The sequence below is a fragment of the Centroberyx affinis genome, unplaced genomic scaffold, assembly GCF_046629955.1.
Source record: "Centroberyx affinis isolate AG114_WGS23_722 - 3 ecotype Tasmania unplaced genomic scaffold, CSIRO-AGI_Caff_v1 ptg000155l_1, whole genome shotgun sequence".
NCBI lineage: Eukaryota > Metazoa > Chordata > Actinopteri > Beryciformes > Berycidae > Centroberyx > Centroberyx affinis.
In genome coordinates, this window is record NW_027278852.1 from 121,080 (window position 1) to 135,380 (window position 14,301).

Sequence of the window (14,301 nt, forward strand, 5' to 3'; positions counted from 1 at the left end):
TGTAGAAAAAGTCATGTTTGGACACAAAAGAATAGAAAATAATTATGAAACTTTTATTTACTATAAAACATTGACAGTTTATATACATAGACATGGTCTGTTCTCAGAAAAGCTACATATGGCACAATTAGAATCACCATGAATACATCATAAATAAAACTAAAAAAAAGCAAGAAAACGTTGTTTTTGTATGTCGAGATTAAAAAACAATACAAAATAAAATCAAATAATAATAATAATAACAAATAAGTTGCACCTTAATTAAAAGCAGAATTGAAAAAGGAATAAAACAGGCATATACAAAAGTACTAAAATAGGTAAAAAATAACAAACTACATGTAAACCTAGCTTTACAAAAAGTGACCACATGAAATTCAGCTTACTGCAGCATACAATTGAAGACAGGCTGTCTTTAAAATGCTAAAACCATTCCTGTGAACAAGAAGAAATATATCTGGACCAAGATGTACTTTCAAAATAAATATAATAATAATATCATTAATAATAATGATAATGCACTTTATTTATAGATACAGAATTACAAACAATTAAATGTGGTTTACAATATAAAATAAAAAAAATGTGAGCAATAATTAAAAACATAAAGAGTAAATGCAGAAGAATGGGCCTAGCTTTATCTTATCAGCAGGTCTTACAGCCTAGATCTTAGAGCCAATCTGTGGATATCATGTGTGATGGATGGACGGACAAATAAACAGAAAAAACAGACAGAGGCCGATCCATGGTACCACAAACCCCCCTGGACAAACATTGCTCCCTTTAACTCTACTCTGTTATAAATGACTCTACTCTAGGTGGTAGAAGGCTCCTCCTATCTCTTCTCTTCACCTCCTCTTTTCCCTCCATTTCTCCCCCCCTCCCCTCCACCTTCTCTCTCTCCCTCTCCTCCTCTTCCTACACGGAGCTGACCCTCCCTGTGGTGTCGTCATTCGCGGTGTCAGGGTTCGGGTTAGGGTTCTGTCCCTGCTCTTCATCTCTGGTCATCCTGCACAGACACAGGCAGCACAGCAGCTTGTCTACGCCTCCTTTCCTCATGAAAACATACAGAACCAAGTCCACCAGAGGACTGAACTGGACGAAGATAAAAGACAGGTTAGGATGAATGGGTTGAGTCAAACTTCCCATCGCCAGGAATGAAATGATCATTGGCAGGAACAGCAGCGTGTAGTTAAGCAGCACCAGAACCAAGACTGCCACGATTCGCCGTTTTTCCTCAGGGGGGACAGAGATGGAAATAGACAGAGCTTTGAGGGTCCCAACCAGGAAGAAGATGAGCAGGGGGAAGGGGAGGAGGAGGGAGATGGAGAGGAGGATGAATGGGAACAAGGTGTAAATGAAATGTACGAGAATTAACTGGCCGATGGAGAAGGCCCAGACCATGAAGGAGACCACCAGAGAGACCTTGACGTTTCGTCTGAAGCGGTACCACAGTGGACAGGCGATGACCAAATACCTGTAATACAAGATAGATGGTTAGATAGATAGATAGATGGATAGATAGATAGATAGATAGATAAATAGGTAGATCCATCGGAAACACATAAACACACACAGATGGTTAGTTACCTTTCCAGGGCTACACACACCATGAAGCCAACACTAGCCATCAACCCAGAGAAGTAGATATAAAGCATGATGTCCTTGATTCTCCCTGGTCCTTCCAACCGGACGACCATGAAGCAGAACTGGATGAGATTGGAGACGAGGAGGTTGATGATGTAGATCGGAGCAGCTTGGCCATCTTGCACCTACAGGAACAGTGGTAAAAATAAATGAGTGACCCGTGAAAGTAAAAATAAATGTATTTGAATAAATGAATTAAAAGAATGAATTAATCAGCGAGTGAGTAAAAGATATGATGTGTTGTGTTTCTTCTCACTAACAGCAATAAAATGAGTTGAACCACACGATACAGTTCAGGTGTCTTTACTGTTCAAGTGCAAATTCAATCACACAGGTATCACTACGCTGACGTATCACTTAGCCAATCAAAGGTATACTGATCATTCAATTAACAAATCAATTAACAAAAAGTAGTGCCAAATGCCTATTCTAAATATTGAAAGAACTTATTATTTTTCTAAATACATAATAGATGAATGAATAAATCCAAGCGCTTGGTAATACTTTGAACTGAACTGTGAACTGAACTGTTAACTATATTGTTTCATTGAGACTCTCTATTGGTTTCAATAGAGGTTTGCTAAGTTTGTTATTAATATTGACGGTTGTATTCGACCAGGTGGTTGTTTCTGTATCTTCCTGTGAAAAGGGAAATTATTATTTTGAAGGTTTAATTGTGTGTGGCCAAAATATTTTGATTTATACATTTAATACAAGGTCAATACAAGTTTAAAAGGTTAAAGGTACCTACTGGAAACTTTATTTTTTTATACAGGGTTATTGTGTATACTGGTATTGATTTTGTATTTAGTTATTACTGTGAAGGAGCAGAGAAGAGATTTGTTTGTAACATAAAATTATATTTTGAGAGAATACCAGAAAAGAAAAGCACTTTAAAATAATACACACCCAACGAAAGAGGACTCTAATTTAAGTAAATACATTTATTTTTTGTTTTTCCTTTTACCTTGTTGTCCTGAACATTCTATTTTCATAATGTATACTGACACGTTAAATACTTACCATTGTTTCTGTGGAATACGAGTATAGCTCATAGTGTATGAGTTTTAGTAATTCACAGTGGAGGCACCGCGCTAGTGTTTACTTTATACTACACGTTTATTTTTTATATGCAAGCCTTTATTGACAACATCTACTGGTAAAGGGGGATTTAGCCAGCTCAACATCAACTGCTAAGAACTCAGGATCCTGTTAAGAAATGGAAATAGTGGCCCATCCAAATATCAAGCGCATCCAAGGTACTACTTTCCTTAACTCAGCTGGTCAGAGCATATAATAGGCAACAGAGGGTTACATAAAGATGATTCAATAAAATGAAATTTTATTTGCTACCTTCATTTATTATGAAAATAAATGAAGGTATCGTCTTGCCTATAGATATCGATATAGTTTACAAAGACAGACAGACAAACAAATAAATCAATCATAACTCACACACCAGGCAATACAGAGCACAAATGGCCAGCAAGGTCAAAGGAAGGCCGATGAAGGTGACGAACCATGCCGTCATACGTAAGGCGACTGAGAAGTTAACAACATAATCAAAGTCGTAGTTGGGCTTCGACTTAACAGAACCGCTGGTGTTGTACTCTAAGGTGATGGTGTTGTTCAAAGCTTCCATTCTTCAGAGTGAGACCTGTTGTTGGGGATAGCAGGTCAGGGAAAGGTGGAGGTTTCTTAGCCTCTACTCAACACACTTCTCCTACTACCACCACTACTGCTTAAGATAAGGAAGGGGAAACAGAAGTTGTTTGCTGAGGTGCAATGCTATGGCAAATTATCTATGGCAAATCATTGTGAATACATCAAAAAATACCAGAAAATTACAAGTTTTATATCTGAGAGATGTTGGATATCGAATCTCTGATGCTAGTCACTATCGTTAAAACTACTGTTACTACTACAATTAATAATATAAATTAAGTTAGACATTAATTAAAAGCAGAATTGAGAAAGGAAACAGGTAAAAAGAAACAAGTACATGTAAGCCTATCTATAAAAGATGTGTTGTAAGAAGTGACCACATGAAACTTAATGTATGCTAAATAATAAAACATAATATTTACGGTTTAAATGTTGCTGGACCACAACCTGAATGTGTTGCATCTGCCAAGGTCCGCTGTTTTCTTCGTCTGCATCCAAGCAGCCTACCTTCAGCAGTTATAGTGTGAATAATCCCCCACAGCAGCTTCCTATTATCTATATTTGCTTCTAATGTCCAGATAACAGAATCTTTGCTAGGAATCATCAGAGTTGACACGCATTTCCTGCAATAAGAGAAACACTGATGACTGATTTCATACAAAGTTTGTAGCTTTTCTCCCTGGATCTTATTTCTTTATAGCACTTCTGTATCATACAAGATTACTCTGAGGTCACATGAATATCTTTATTGATCTGTTTTATTGACACTCTGGCTCTGACCATAGAAACTTAACTGAATAATCTAACCTAAACTAATTGAACGTAGATGGATAACGATCCAAGCAACAAAGTGAGACAAAAAGTCAAAAAACAATTTTAGCATTTCCTGGTACATTTCCTGCTGATGTAACACTGCTGCTGTCTGGAGTCGTCACAAAAAGCTGTCCTGTATCATCAAGAAAAGTTGACTGCAATTAAATTACATGGCTTGCTGAGACATTAAGTAGAAAAATTGAGACATGAAGTATAAAAAAGGCTGTGCTGTTATCAACATTACCTGCTATTGAAACTACTGTGGCTGAACTCTGGCTATGAACTCATACACCATGTGTCCCATGTCAAGAGGCTATAGGATAATACTGATAGAATTCAGCTTACTGCGGCATACAGTTGAAGACAGGCTGTCTTTAAAATGCTAAAACCATTCCTGTGAACAAGAACAAATTTATCTGGACCAAGATGTACTTTCAAAATAAATATAATAATAATATTAATAATAATGATAATGCACTTTATTTATAGATACAGAATTACAAACAATTAAATGTGGTTTACAATATAAAATAAAAAAAAATGTGAGCAATAATTAAAAACATAAAGAGTAAATGCAGAAGAATGGGCCTAGCTTTATCTTATCAGCAGGTCTTACAGCCTAGATCTTAGAGCCAATCTGTGGATATCATGTGTGATGGATGGACGGACAAATAAACAGAAAAAACAGACGGAGGCTGATCCATGGTACCACAAACCCCCCTGGACAAAAATTGCTCCCTTTAACTCCACTCTCAGGTGTTACACTCTACTCTCTTTAGGTGGTACAAGGCTCCTCCCATCTCTTCTCTTCACCTCCTTTTTTCCCTCCATCCACCCCCTTCCCCTTCCCCTTCCCCTTCTCTCTCTCCCTCTCCTCCTCTTCCTACACGGAGCTGACCCTCCCTGTGGTGTCGTCATTCGCGGTGTTAGGGTTCGGGTTAGGGTTCTGTCCCTGCTCTTCATCTCTGGTCATCCTGCACAGACACAGGCAGGACAGCAGCTTGTCTACGGCTCCTTTCCTCATGAAAACATACAGAACCAAGTCCACCAGAGGACTGAAATGGACGAAGACAAGAGACAGGTCAGGATGAATGGGTTGAGTCAAACTTCCCATCGCCAGGAATGTAATGATCATTGGCAGGAACAGCAGCGTGTAGTTAAGCAGCACCAGAACCAAGACTGCCACGATTCGCCGTTTTTCCTCAGGGGGGACAGAGATGGAAACAGACAGAGCTTTGAGGGTCCCAACCAGGAAGAAGATGAGCAGGGGGAAGGGCAGGAGGAGGAAGATCGAGAGGATGATGAATGGGAACAAGCTGACACGCAGGAAATATATGAGAATCAAGAGGACTAAGGCGAAGGCCCAGACCATGAAGGAGACCACCAGAGAGACCTTGATGTTTCGTCTGAAGTGGTACCACAGTGGACAGGCGATGACCAAATACCTGTAATACAAGATAGATAAGTAGGTAGGTAGACAGATGCATCGGAAACACATAAACACACACAGATGGTTAGTTACCTTTCCAGGGCTACACACACCATGAAGCCAACACTGGCCATCAACCCAATAAAGTAGATATAATTCCCGATGTCCATGATTCCCCATGGTGCTTCCAACCGGACGACCATGAAGCAGAACTGGATGAGATTGGAGACGAGGAGGTTCATGACGTAGATCGGAGCAGCTTGGCCATCTTGCACCTACAGGAACAGTGGTAAAAATAAATGAGTGACCCGTGAAAGTAAAAATAAATGTATTTGAATAAATGAATTAAAAGAATGAATTAATCAGTGAGTGAGTAAAAGATATGATGTTGAACCACAAGATAAAGTTCAGGTGTCTTTACTGTGCAAGTGCAAATTTAATGACACAGGTATCACTAGCGTATCACTTAGCCAATTATACTGACCATTATATCAATTAACAAAAAGTAGTGCCAAATGCCTATTCTAAATATTGAAATAAAGTATTCTTTTTCCAAATACATAACAGATGAATGAAAGATTGCACAAATCAATGAATGAATGCATAAATGTGTAGATGAAATAATGGTTGAACAAAGGCACAAATAAATGAAATACATGAATCAAGGCTTGGATGAAACATTAAGCAGAACTTGACAGAATAAAGATGATTCAAAATGAAATTTTATTTTCCTACCTTCATTTATTATGAAAATAAATGAAGGTATCGGCTTGCCTATAGATATCGATATAGTTTACAAAGACAGACAGACAGACAAATAAATCAATCATAACTCACACACCAGGGAATACAGAGCACAGATGGCCAGCAAGGTCAAAGGAAGGCCGATGAAGGTGACGATCCATGCCGTCACACGTAAGGCGGCTGAGAAGTTGTAGTAGATGTCAACAGAACCGCTGGTGTTGTACTCTAAGGTGATGGTGTTGTTCAAAGCTTCCATTCTTCAGAGTGAGACCTGTTGTTGGGGATAGCAGGTCAGGGAAAGGTGGAGGCTTCTTAGCCTCTACTCAACACACTTCTCCTACTACCACCACTACTGCTTAAGATAAGGAAGGGGAAACAGAAGTTGTTCGCTGAGGTGCAATGCTATGGCAAATTAGAATCATTGTGAATACATCAAAAAATACCAGAAAATTAAGTTTTATATCGGAGAGATGTTGGATATCGAATCTCTGATGCTAGTCACTACCGTTAAATCTACTGTTACTACAATTAATAATATGAATAAAGTTAGACATTAAAAGCAAAATTGAGAAAGGAATAAAAAAGGCATATACAGCAGCACTTAAATAGGTAAAAAGAAACAAGTACACCTAAGCCCATCTATAAAAATGTGTTGTAAGAAGTGACCACATGAAATTGAATGTATGCTAAATAATGAAATATAAAATTTATGGTTTGAAAGCTGCTGGACCACAACCTGAATGTGTTGCATCTGCCAAGGTCCGCTGTTTTCTTCGTCTGCATCCAAGCAGCCTACCTTCAGCAGTTATAGTGTGAATAATCCCCCACAGCAGCTTCCTATTATCTATATTTGCTTCTAATGTACAGATGACAGAATCTTTGCTAGGAATCATCAGAGTTGACACGCATTTCCTGCAATAAGATAAATGCTGATTATTGATTTCATCATGTCCATCTTCCTCTTTTTAGAAAAGAAAAAAAAACTTTGTAACTTTTCTCCCTAGTAGTAAAATTTATGCAATATCATGACCAGAGGTGTGGGACTCGAGTCAGAGTGGTAATCTACATTTAGACTTGGACTTGACTTGAGACTTGTGCCTTGAAATTTGAGACTGACTTGGGACTCAAGCAAAACTGACTTGGTCGCACCTCTGGAATTCAGATATTAAAATATTAAATTCTCAATTTCCTCATACAAGCTAGTTGCTGTTTTGGTGACTTGTTTGTTTCCAGTGTATTTTGCTAATAACCTGCAGCACTGGCTCAGTAGCTTGTGGTCAAGCTTCTGTGTCAGCGTGTGGCTGTATGTTTTGATATTAGAAATAACAATAGTGTTTCACTCTAGGATGGCAGCCAAAAAAAGAAAAGGACCTATTTTACTCAAAGTAAACATTTAAGTAGGCCTAATCGTACCGTTCAAGTGATAGACGAACAATAATCCTATTTTTTCGCACGGCGCGCCATGCAGCCAGGGGCAGAAAGTGGCAAATTCAGGTCACTCACAATTGTAAGATAATAATGTATATCCAGCAAAGAAAGGTATTGTGTTTAAGAGTACTACATTCATTAATTCATTCATTCAAACCTTTATTTAAGCCTCGAGAATCATTGAGGGTTCCCTCATTTGCAATAATATCGAGATACAAAGTTAAAAAAGAAAATACGCACACAGGCATAGAACATTTTGTAGAATTGCAGTAAATGTGCTTAAAGACCAAGAACCAAACCAGGGATCTTTTAATGTGACAAAAAACAGTATGTTTGTCCAAACTGAATGAAACAGCAACAACATGCAGCACCTGAAGATAATAAACAAGAGGTAATGTTAGTAGCTTTTTTTTAATATGCATACAGTAGACAGTGATGTTTGAAAATATTATGGATAGTTCTGGTTATTTTCAGCCTGGGCCTTGTGTTCAAAATTTCATCACTTAATTCACTGTTGAGCTTTCACACCTCCAGATAGTTGGGAGCACTGCGGTCCAATAGGTACGCTACAAACACACAGGGCAAATACATTCTCCAACAGTTGAATCCAAAAAGCGATTAAAACACGTCCTTTCAACACAACACCACCCACAGAGCAGTGGGACCTGCCTACATACTTCCTAAATGCCGTGCTCAGTGCCACCCTGGCTTGATTCTGTGCCCCACCTCGGCCACCCCATGTCAAAATGGCTCGGACGTGCCACTGTCTGGTGCTAAAACACCATCTAACTTCTCAAAATTCTCCCTGCACAGAGATTTAGGCAGTGTGATCTCAATCTAAGTAATGACCTATAGTCGACAGAACATAAACTTTGACCAGTTTGATTTTTGACTTTTATATTTGTATTTATTTCAAAGTTAACATGGAAGAGGACAATTCTTAAGGTGAAAACAAAAGTGATTGTGAGCGTAGTTCCTTGTATTGAAAATGATTTTCTTTTTTTTTTTTTTCTTTTTTTTTTTACAAAATGTAATTATGTAACCTTTACTACATACAGTGGATGCTATTTCAATTTTATTTAAATGAAATCATCAATTCAAAACCAGGCAACAAGTTCATGTTTTCAGCATTTTTGGTCATTTGGAGCTTTAAAAAATGTATAGGCTGTATGTGTTTTTATAATTAAACTGTCCTGAAGAATCAACTGTACTTTGGGACATATTCCCATCCTTTACTATTTACTGTTGATAGTGTTTGTCACCTAAAATGTGCAACACTGCTGTTTGGTTTCACTAGTCTATAAACTAGTCTAGAGGACTCCCCACATTACACAACACTAAACTACCACAGTACACTATAGCAGTACAACACATCCCATCTGTGGAGAGTCCAGTGTTCATCTGTACATGTATTTTATGCTCCACTAAGAAAGCCTAATGATTCAACAGACAATTCAATAAATGTTTGAAACCTTTGTTGATGAGCAAGCTTCAAATGTTTTCATGAAACCAGAAACCTAACAGCGATTAGAAAAAACCCCAGCAAAATGAGAAAATATAATGCATTTAAACTGCCTACTTCTGCCAGTGAATTTTAGCTTGCTTCTACTCATTTCACACCTGGAACCTTCTACTCAAACACTGACAATAATTGACAATAATTGCCAGTGAAAACATGGAGAAAATGTGTTTCCTAAAACCAGCTTTCTTATTTCCAATCTCCACCACAAGGACACTTTTTTAACAACCCTCACATGCAAAGAGACAATTCACAGGCAAGAATGGCATTTTCACATGGGAAAGGGGAAATTTTACACGTTTGTATATGAAAACCAGGATATGCTTTGAATTCACGTGTGGGTTTTCACAGACTATGGGAAGGTGCAGAGTCTTATCTTGGGCACATGGCGTGGCGGCCCCCATCGACGGGTAGGGTGACCCCCGTAATGAAGCTGGCTGCGTCGGACGCCAGGAAGGCGATGCTGTGGGCCACCTCCACCACCTCCCCTGGTCGGCCTAGGGGATGGTCCTGTTTACACTCCTCTAAAAACTGGTGGAGAAGAAGAATGGGGGGATGAAGGTTAGGCGGCTGGGGGGGAATTGTCATATGCTTTTATTTGATAGCGGACAGTCAAAATAAACAGGAAAGATTAGGGGTGACAGAGTGGGATGACATGCGACAAACGTCCCAGGCCAGGGTTGGAACCCAGGACGTCACGGTTACATGATAATACCTTTATTTGAATAACTTTATTTATATAGCACTTTTCAAAACACATTTACAAAGTGCTTTACAATAAAAACAGACAATTTTAAAAATGCAAAGAGAATAAAAACAAACCAGAAGCCATAAAAACTAAACACATTATAAAATCACAAATAGAGTAAAATGAACTAAAATGCCATAAAATATAATGAAATCACCGAAAAGCAATTTTAAACAAGTGGGTTTTTAACTGTGATTTAAAAGACGATACAGAGTTTGCAGCACTGATCTCCTCAGGCAAGTCATTCCAAAGTCTAGGAGCCCTGACTGCAAAGGCTCTATCCCCCTTATGTATCAGTCTAGACCTTGGAACAACAAGTAAAGATGTATCCGAAGATCTCAGGGAACGAAAGGGGACATAGGGCAATAGGAGATCTGATAGATAGCTTGGGGCAAGGCCTCTCTGGGCTTTGTAATTAATCAATAAAATCTTAAAATCAATTCTAAAAGCAACAGGTAGCCAGTGTAGGGAAGCCAGGATCGGTGAGATGTGATCATGTTTCCTAGACTGAGCTAAAATCCTGGCAGCAGAGTTTTGGATGAGCTGGAGGCGGGAGAGAGATTTTTTGCTGATGCCAGAGAGCAGGGAATTACAGTAGTCCAATCGACTGGTTATGAAAGCGTGAATGACAGTTTCCAGATTTTTGGCAGAAAGAAATGGTCTAATCCTTGAAATGTTCCTGAGGTGATAAAAGCAGGATTGAACCATTGAATTAACATGTTTATCTAGGCTGAGGTTTTGATCAAAAATGACACCAAGATTTCTGCAATGCTGAGTTATTGAATGAGATAGTGAACCAAGACTGTTCGAAATTTGGTTGTTTGCACTATCTTGACACTATCTTGATACTCTCCTTACACCTAAACTACACAGTATGCATAACATTTTTGTCTGAACTTGTTGCAGCACACCGTTTGAAGCTGCTGCACTGTTCTTGTTCTGCCGCAGCCTGCCGGTTGTGTTGCACCCACCTACATTTTACCAAATACCATTATCTAGTTTTGCTTATTTTTCCATAAACAACTCAAGTTGTACTGTATGGATCATTAATGTACCATATGGGGATACTTTTTTTGAGAAGGTAGACATGCTGTAACTAGAAGGCTTCTTAGCGGCTCCATAGATAATCTCGCCTCCAACATTTATTTCAGTGATACTGGTTTATGTATCTTCTGTTTTGTTTACTACCATGGTGATTAATGACTATAGTAAGCAAAATCTTAGCATGTATATACATTTATATGGCTTAAATATGTAACAGACCACTGCATAGTCTGACAAAAATAGAAACCACGCGTGTCTCCAAAGTTGCGGCTCCGATCCGCACGGGTTACCTGAGTATACTGCTCCCCATCCAGCCCTGCTCTCCTGAAGATATCAGTGTCGATCACACCGGGGCTGAAGGGATAAAGATACAGTGCATCAGAAATGGTCCAGTCCAACAAAAACAAACGATTCCCCTGATTTGTTCTCTGTAATCTAACGGTGTGTTCCCCAAGATATGAAAGGGCAGGAAAATGTGAACAAGCTCGCTTATGTGACACAATAAAATATTAAGTGCACGTACCAGACTGCGTTCACTCTGACTTGCTGTGATGCCAGTTCTGAAATAAAAAGCAGTCACATGACCTCCTACGCTCTGATGCACCATTATGAACTTTTAAAATTTTGAATGTACAAGGAAAAAATGGTTCACTCACCAAGTGCTACACAACGTGTGAACTGGTCAACGGCAGACTTTGACATGCAATAGGCCAGGAAACCAGGGAACTATGGAAAAGGAAAAGACTGCATTAGTGTTCTTCTTCACACTTCACTAAGTAAAGAAGATATATGGAGGGTTGGGTGGAGCTGCATAATACCCACTGATTTTTGTCCAGCAAGACTGGATACGTTGATGATGGAGCCTTTGGTCTTAATCAGGTGGGGCACACAGAGTTGAGTCAGATGGTACACAGATCTGGAATATGGAAACATAAGGAAGGAAATATCTGAACTGAAAAAAAAGGCACTGGAGATATACAACAGGATTAGCAACAGTATAAAGGATGATTACAGAGTCTAAAGTTGAGGAGTGAGTACTATGAAGTGTATGAATGAAATCTTGATTTTTCATGTCATGCACCCCAGCTGTGTATGTGTGTGTGGGTGGCGAAGGGCTCTGGGATGCCAGAAATCACTGTTGAGCCTCTTGGAGTTGTCGCGGGCCCAATTCAACAGAACATCTGCAATGGGAGGAGACCACTTGATAAACCCAGTGACACAGCTGCACTCACACACTGAACCCTGCAACATTTAGATTAGGTGGCTGGTGCTGCCTGTATAATGATTTATGACAGTGTAGGCCGATGTCTGCTATAGTCTCCATTTGTGGGTTATTACATAATTCTTTTGACATCTGAACTGGGTTTCTGTATGAATGCTCACCTTGGACTTTGGCATACAGCATTGCAACATCAAATCAAAATTAGTAAGTGCCGTGGCCGGTCCATGGGATTACATGACACATAACCACTTGACACAAAACTTACAGCTCAGTATGGAGGGGTAATATACCTGATCTAAGTTGAGCATATAAATTGATCTTTTCTTCTTGACCAGGTTATATATACTGTATGATATGATTTTCAGTAAAATAATAATTCTCAATCTCTCAAAAGGTTTGCAACTTTGGTTCCATCCACATTTCTGCAGCCTGTGCTTGTTTTACTTTCAGGAAGACCTGTTTTTTTTATAGTGTGAATATCATTTTTTTGTCATGACTCAATCCTAAAAACATGTAATGTATTTCCCTTGCCCAAGGCCTCTTTGTTTGCACATCCCAATCAAATATTGTTTTAGCCGTATATGACTAAAACCATTCCAGAGCCATCTCACCTCACACCCCATCATATAAGTGTATATGTATGAGAAACACTCAGCAGCAAGATCTCTCCTTTAGAGTCTGTCAGGTGTTTGAAATCCTACCTGACATTGATGTTCATGACCTTATCATACTGAGCCATGTCTGTTGCCTCGATGCTGCCTACGGCCAGGATGCCGGCGTTGTTGATCAGGACATCCAGCCGGCCAAAGTGAGCGATAGTCCGTTCCACTGTCTTCTTCACCGTCTCCTCGTCAGTTAGGTCTCCAGGGACGAGCAAGGGCTGCATAGTCACACACACACACACACACAATGCTTTATTAAAGAGTGACTTTGCAGCCATTTTTTGTGCACAGATATCAGCGTCAAAGAACACACATCACTTGATACCAGGTGCTTGAGTCATTTAGGGATTGTTGTACAATTCTGTGGGTACTTATGGTAAAGATTTGTAACTTGATGTGGACATTGTAAATGTTTTTGTATACAGTTGCACTTGACTGGGAGGTTTTGCCTATCAGATCTAGCAGCGGGCTGCATTGGGATGCGGGCCTTTATCTTATCAGAGAGCAACGGCCCACCAGGAACCTCCCACAAACCAATCCTAAGAGTTGAAATTTCACTGAAATAAAGAGCTGCTAGGTGAATTATATGTATGCCAAATCGAGAAGTTGCTCCTATCGAAACAGAAAAGGTGTGTCACAGTTTATGTTGTGTGTACATTTGCCGATAAGCAAGGCAACATTAAACTGCCAGATTTTTAAATGGAGTTTGGCGTGACATTCTCTCCCATATGTTCTCTCCATACAAAAGAGAACGGAATGTCTCGGGCCTGGCACACAGTGTTAACATGAAAACGTTTCATGTTAAGGCGGCGCTGTGTTTGAATTCGCCTCTACTCATTATTGGTTAGCTAGCTCGTGTCAGTCTGAATCGTGTTGAGGTGAGTCTGTACCTCCGCTGCTCCACAGTCGGTGCACTGCTTGGCTACTTTGGCGAGGTTTTCCACGTCGCGGCCGTTGAGCGCCAGCAGGGCACCGAGTTTGGCGAACATGATGCTGGTGCCTGCCCCGATGCCCGAGCTGGCACCTGTGATCAGGGTCACTTTGCCCTTCAAGGAGGACACCTAAAACAAGACAGCAAGGTGTACATTCCCCGATCCAGTCCATGACACGCTGTAATGATTACATGACTTCACGGTGGCTTCACGTTTGACAGCTATGAAAGCAATGAGCAAATGTGCTAAATAACTGCTGAACCACATGCATGCAAAGAAAATACTCTTACTTTAAAAGCGTCGTCTGTAGCCATATCTTCTGTCAAGTGAATAGTAACTTTGGAGTTTGTTAGTTGAATCAAAGCGTTATATTGGCGGACATCCATAGATTAGTGATGACGCACCTGATGACACAAGGAGGAGTGGCTGAGACATAAACAATCTGAAAACA

At 39.6% G+C, this 14,301-nt stretch overlaps 3 protein-coding genes across 4 annotated transcripts; all 3 read right to left on the reverse strand.

The window, feature by feature from the left end:
• Positions 1-915: 915 nt before the first annotated feature.
• Positions 916-3,286, reverse strand: LOC139655408 (G-protein coupled receptor 4-like). The gene is made up of 3 exons (XM_071532806.1): positions 3,104-3,286; positions 1,588-1,769; positions 916-1,474 (listed from the first exon to the last, which is right to left on the reverse strand). The coding sequence occupies exons 1-3, from the start codon at positions 3,284-3,286 to the stop codon at positions 916-918; spliced, it is 924 nt and encodes a 307-aa protein (XP_071388907.1).
• Positions 3,287-5,005: 1,719 nt separating this feature from the next.
• LOC139655417 (G-protein coupled receptor 4-like) lies at positions 5,006-6,560 on the reverse strand. The gene is made up of 3 exons (XM_071532818.1): positions 6,393-6,560; positions 5,645-5,826; positions 5,006-5,567 (listed from the first exon to the last, which is right to left on the reverse strand). The coding sequence occupies exons 1-3, from the start codon at positions 6,549-6,551 to the stop codon at positions 5,006-5,008; spliced, it is 903 nt and encodes a 300-aa protein (XP_071388919.1). The 5' UTR covers positions 6,552-6,560.
• Positions 6,561-8,028: 1,468 nt separating this feature from the next.
• LOC139655425 (3-oxoacyl-[acyl-carrier-protein] reductase FabG-like) lies at positions 8,029-14,224 on the reverse strand. 2 transcript variants are annotated; one of them, XR_011696064.1, is made up of 9 exons: positions 14,141-14,224; positions 13,809-13,979; positions 12,958-13,136; positions 11,857-11,950; positions 11,691-11,760; positions 11,558-11,594; positions 11,325-11,388; positions 8,369-9,773; positions 8,029-8,315 (listed from the first exon to the last, which is right to left on the reverse strand). XR_011696064.1 is itself a non-coding variant. In XM_071532830.1 (8 exons), the coding sequence occupies exons 1-8, from the start codon at positions 14,162-14,164 to the stop codon at positions 9,615-9,617; spliced, it is 798 nt and encodes a 265-aa protein (XP_071388931.1). In that variant the 5' UTR covers positions 14,165-14,224; the 3' UTR covers positions 8,029-9,614. The 2 variants fall into 2 exon arrangements, 1 of the variants encoding a protein (XP_071388931.1); XM_071532830.1 differs by having other exon boundaries at positions 8,029-9,773.
• Positions 14,225-14,301: the final 77 nt, after the last annotated feature.